This window comes from Musca vetustissima, unplaced genomic scaffold, assembly GCF_032173495.1.
Source record: "Musca vetustissima isolate MV318-11 ecotype Yass unplaced genomic scaffold, APGP_CSIRO_Mvet_v1 utg16895, whole genome shotgun sequence".
NCBI classification, from domain to species: Eukaryota; Metazoa; Arthropoda; class Insecta; order Diptera; family Muscidae; genus Musca; species Musca vetustissima.
This window is the reverse complement of record NW_026883302.1, coordinates 58,471-62,792: the sequence shown is the minus strand read 5'-3', so window position 1 is coordinate 62,792 and position 4,322 is coordinate 58,471. Positions and strand designations below refer to the sequence as shown.

General features: G+C 37.1%; 1 protein-coding gene across 1 annotated transcript; it reads left to right on the top strand.

Annotated features, from left to right (window-relative positions):
• Nucleotides 1-1,121: 1,121 nt before the first annotated feature.
• LOC133330143 (general transcription factor IIH subunit 1) lies at nucleotides 1,122-4,322 on the top strand. The gene is made up of 5 exons (XM_061538616.1): nucleotides 1,122-1,278; nucleotides 1,359-1,697; nucleotides 2,745-3,701; nucleotides 3,767-3,942; nucleotides 4,181-4,322. The coding sequence occupies exons 1-5, from the start codon at nucleotides 1,125-1,127 to the stop codon at nucleotides 4,304-4,306; spliced, it is 1,752 nt and encodes a 583-aa protein (XP_061394600.1). The 5' UTR covers nucleotides 1,122-1,124; the 3' UTR covers nucleotides 4,307-4,322.

Here is a 4,322-nt window from a genome sequence, read left to right as displayed (position 1 = left end):
TCCACTTCCTTTGGTTTATAACCATTTTTATATTTCAATAATGCAGCCATTTGGGCCATTTCAGCCATACCAGCCATTGTAATAATGTTTATAATTTCAATGTGTTAAATCAACTGATGCACCAACCGATCGATGTGAATCATTTAATGGCTGGTTTTTATTTCGCTTTAATTTAAAAAATATTCAGGGAAATTACCCATACATAGTCCTATTGCAATCGTTGTAAAACGTGACAACGGGAACGAACCAGATTAAATGAAAGAATTTCGCATAAAAAACGATTATTCATAGATTTGTTTTTATTACAAACAGATATGACAGGGTATATATCCTCGAAGAGAAATTATCTTATCAGAATTTCATAATTTTACGTTTCAAATACAGGCCTCTTGAAGTCATATTATTATTATTATTTTTGTTTCAGCGCCTAAAAGTATGCTTTAAATTTTTTGTTACATTTTCATTCGTTAACAATTAGCTCACCAATTGCTTGCTATAGAAAAAATTGGCACACGAAAAATTTTAAGAGATCTTAGCAAAGGCGTGAAGGTCTTTGCCAAGACGTGTGTTTTTTAAAAATATTTTTGGATTTTTTCTAAAAAAATACATTTTTTTTAATAGGTCTGGAAGTCCCATCCTGAAAATATATATTTTTTTAAATAGGTCCTGCAACTGATTGTATAGCACACAAACGATCTGTAGAACCCTATTAACTGTGAACAAACGAATTATGAATCCAATTTTAATTAATTATTGCCCATTTTGTTTTGAGTCTTCATTTTTACCACCCTTTTTCCATATATTTTAATTTTATGCTATACGTGTTATCATTTCACAGTGAATATCATGCCATATTGGTGAAGCAAGAAGAAGAATCCCACTGGCATACCATTATGCGTGAGTGCCAAACCCGAAGAAGAAGCAGCATTGACAGTCACTCAACGCAAGCTACACAATCAGGAGTTTATGCATTAGAAAATAAAATAAAAATATAAAATAATTTACCGGAAAATTCAATATTTAAACAAAAGAAAAATATATTTAAATACCACCCTAAGACAGCAATCCAACAAACACAAGCAATACGAAGGAAAAAATAACTTCAATTAAATCACCTCAAGGAAATGACCACAAGCAGTGAGGATGTGTTGCTACAAATGGGTGAGGTACGTTATAAGAAAGGCGATGGTACGCTCTATGTTATGAATGAACGTCTGGCCTGGATGGCGGAAAATCGTGACACTGTTGCCGTGTCCCATCGTTTTGCCGATATTAAAAGTAAGTTATATCATCTGGGTAACCACCCAGGATCAATCATGATTCAAGATTTATTCTTTGTGTTATTTATTTTTGTATAGCTCAAAAAATCTCACCGGAAGGCAAACCCAAAGTCCAGCTCCAGGTTGTTCTACACGATGGCAATACATCAACATTCCATTTTGTCAATCGTAATGGTCAACAGGCTATGTTGGCCGATCGTGATAAAGTCAAAGAACTGCTACAACAATTACTGCCAAATTTCAAGCGTAAAGTCGACAAGGAATTGGAGGAGAAAAATCGTATATTATCGGAAAATCCACATTTATTTCAATTATATAAAGATTTGGTTATGACCCAGGTTCTGACCAGTGATGAATTTTGGAACACACATGCAAAGGAGCACGCCCTAAAGAAAACCAATAAGAAACAGAGTATAGGTAAGTGATTGCGGAGAGATAAAATGAAAGGAAGGGGAGAGAAAAAGAAAGGAATGACAGATACAAGAATGAAACCCGTCCCTTCTGTAGAGCCTATATAATATTTGCCTATATATACTACATTCGGAATCTGCCATAGACCATGTTCAAGAATTTCTTCAACTAGTCTCGGAAATGCGCTTCTAATCAACCATCCGACAATTGCCTATAATTCCATTTATGAATATCATATCTAGATGGCATATCCGAAATCTCGTCATAGCCATCTCAAAATTCCTGTTATATGCTAGACTAAAGTGACCACAATCTGGTCTATAAGGGCCCCTTGTGCTACAGATCTCCTAAAAACTCCTGCATTTCAGATTGTCTATAGCGGAATCACGACAGCGAGTCTACATGCCCATATATTACAGACTCTTTTTAAACATAGCTGTAGAAGACTCGCTTCTTCAGCTCGTCTATGGAAGACTACCTTCAGATTGTTTATAGAAAACTCTTAAATTCGGCTATAGACGAATCCCTGCGGCTCAACGAGAGAAGGCTCCCATCAGCTCGTCTATAAAATTTCCCTTCAGTTTGTCTGAAAATACTCTCTTTAAGTTGTCTATAGAAGGCTCCCTTTAAGCCGTCTATAGAAGACTCCCTTCAGCTCGTTTATAAAGACTCCCATTAGGTCTATAAATACTCCCTTTAGTTCGCCTATAGAAGACCACCTTCAACTCGTCTATAAAGACTTCTTTCAGCCCGTCTATAAAGACTCCTTTCAGGTCGTCTACATAGACACCCTTTCGGTCGTCTATAATGACTCCCTTTCGGTCGTCTATAATGACTCCCTTTCGGTCGTCTATAAAGACTCCCTTCAGCTCGTCTATGAAGACCATCTTATATTTTGTTCATTACGACCCCTTCAGCTAGTCTATTAAGACTCCGTATAGCTCCTTTTTAAATCCCTCTTTCAAACCCATCTATAGACAAATCTTTGATTTTCATCTATAAAACACAATCTCCCACACATATTTAATAATTCTCTTTTTTCTTCCCAAACAGGTGTATCGGGTGCCTTTCTTGCCGATATAAAACCCCAAACCGATGGTTGTAATGGTCTCAAATATAACCTGACCGATGACATTATCCATTGTATATTTAAAACATATCCCGCCGTTAAACGTAAACATCAAGAAAATGTACCTGCCAAAATGAGTGAAGCTGAATTCTGGACGAAATTCTTCCAATCACATTATTTTCATCGTGATCGTATTACGGCCGGCACCAAAGATATATTTGCCGAATGTGGTAAAATCGATGATCAGGCATTGAAGGCTGCTGTGCAGCAAGGTGCCGGCGATCCTCTGCTAGATCTTAAACAATTTGAAGATGTGCCATTGGAGGAGGGTTTCTGTAGTGTCTCAGGTGATCGTAACAATGTGAATAGTGGAAATATTGTACATCAAAATATGATAAAACGATTCAATCAACATTCAATAATGGTGTTGAAAACGTGTACAGATGTAACGGGTGGCGCCGCGGGGACGGGCCCGTTAAATAATCAAAGTAATGATAAAACGACAGAGAATGGCAGTGCCGAGAAGAAGCAAAAAGAAAATACAACAAATGGTGGCAATGGGGTGCCGCCTGCCTCAGGAAGTCCAGAAAAACCTGCCAAAAGACAACGAATTACAGAGAAAATTATCTATGAAGATTTGGGGGAACCATTGCTGGTGCCCGAGGCCAATAGTGCTGAGGCTAAGGCAAGATCACAACAAATAAATCTCTGTAAAGTTGAACGTTACTTACATGGACCCATGCCAAGTGCCAATTTTGATACGCATGAAGATCCACGGCGCATGGAAGAGATACAATATCATTTGTTATGCTCCACAGAGAATTGGAATCAACGAGTACCTCATAAAGTTTTAGTTAGTTCAACGGCAGCTGTTAATGCACTGGGTGAGCTTAGTCCGGGTGGTGCGCTTATGCGTGGCTTTCAAGAGCAGTCTGTATCACGTAAGCAAATTGGAAATCACTATTTACAAAATTTTTATATTAATATAGGTTTTTTGTTTTTACAGAACTTGTACCACCGGATTTTGAAAAAGATTTAAGAAATCTTTATCTAGCTTTGTCGGAATTGTTAAAACATTTCTGGCATTGTTTTCCACCCACCACTCAGGAATTAGAGGCTAAGGCTGTGAGAATGCATGAGGCACTGCAACGATTCAAAATGGCCAAACTGCAGCCTTTTGAGGTTAGGAAAAATTATATGAAAATTTAAATATTAACGAAATCGTTTATAACGACCGTCAATGGACAGGTGAAATTATGACGGTCTATTTCGCCTGTCCATAGTCAATAAGAAAAAAGAGCAGAAAAAGAGTGTGTCGTCTTTCGTTATACGTGATTTCGTTTGTGAATGTAATCATAATTTAAATTATATTGTGTCTGTAATATAATTTATTACCGTTTTTCTCTTTTGTTTTTTTCAGGATCGTTGCCAACAAAAATTATCACCCTTGGGCGGCACACTGACACAGCATTTAAACCGTCTACTCCAATCGGCCAATACAAAATTTGTAACATGGCAGGAACGTAAAATGCGCCAACATAAATAGTTTTTTGTTATATTTA

Excerpts from the sequence above, each read along its gene's own strand:
- LOC133330143 (XM_061538616.1), top strand. The coding sequence starts at position 1,125 with ATGACCACAAGCAGTGAGGATGTGTTGCTACAAATGGGTGAGGTACGT. Across the intron at positions 1,698-2,744 it reads CAATAAGAAACAGAGTATAG|GTGTATCGGGTGCCTTTCTT; the intron begins GTAAGTGATTGC and ends CTTCCCAAACAG. Across the intron at positions 3,702-3,766 it reads TCAAGAGCAGTCTGTATCAC|AACTTGTACCACCGGATTTT; the intron begins GTAAGCAAATTG and ends TTGTTTTTACAG.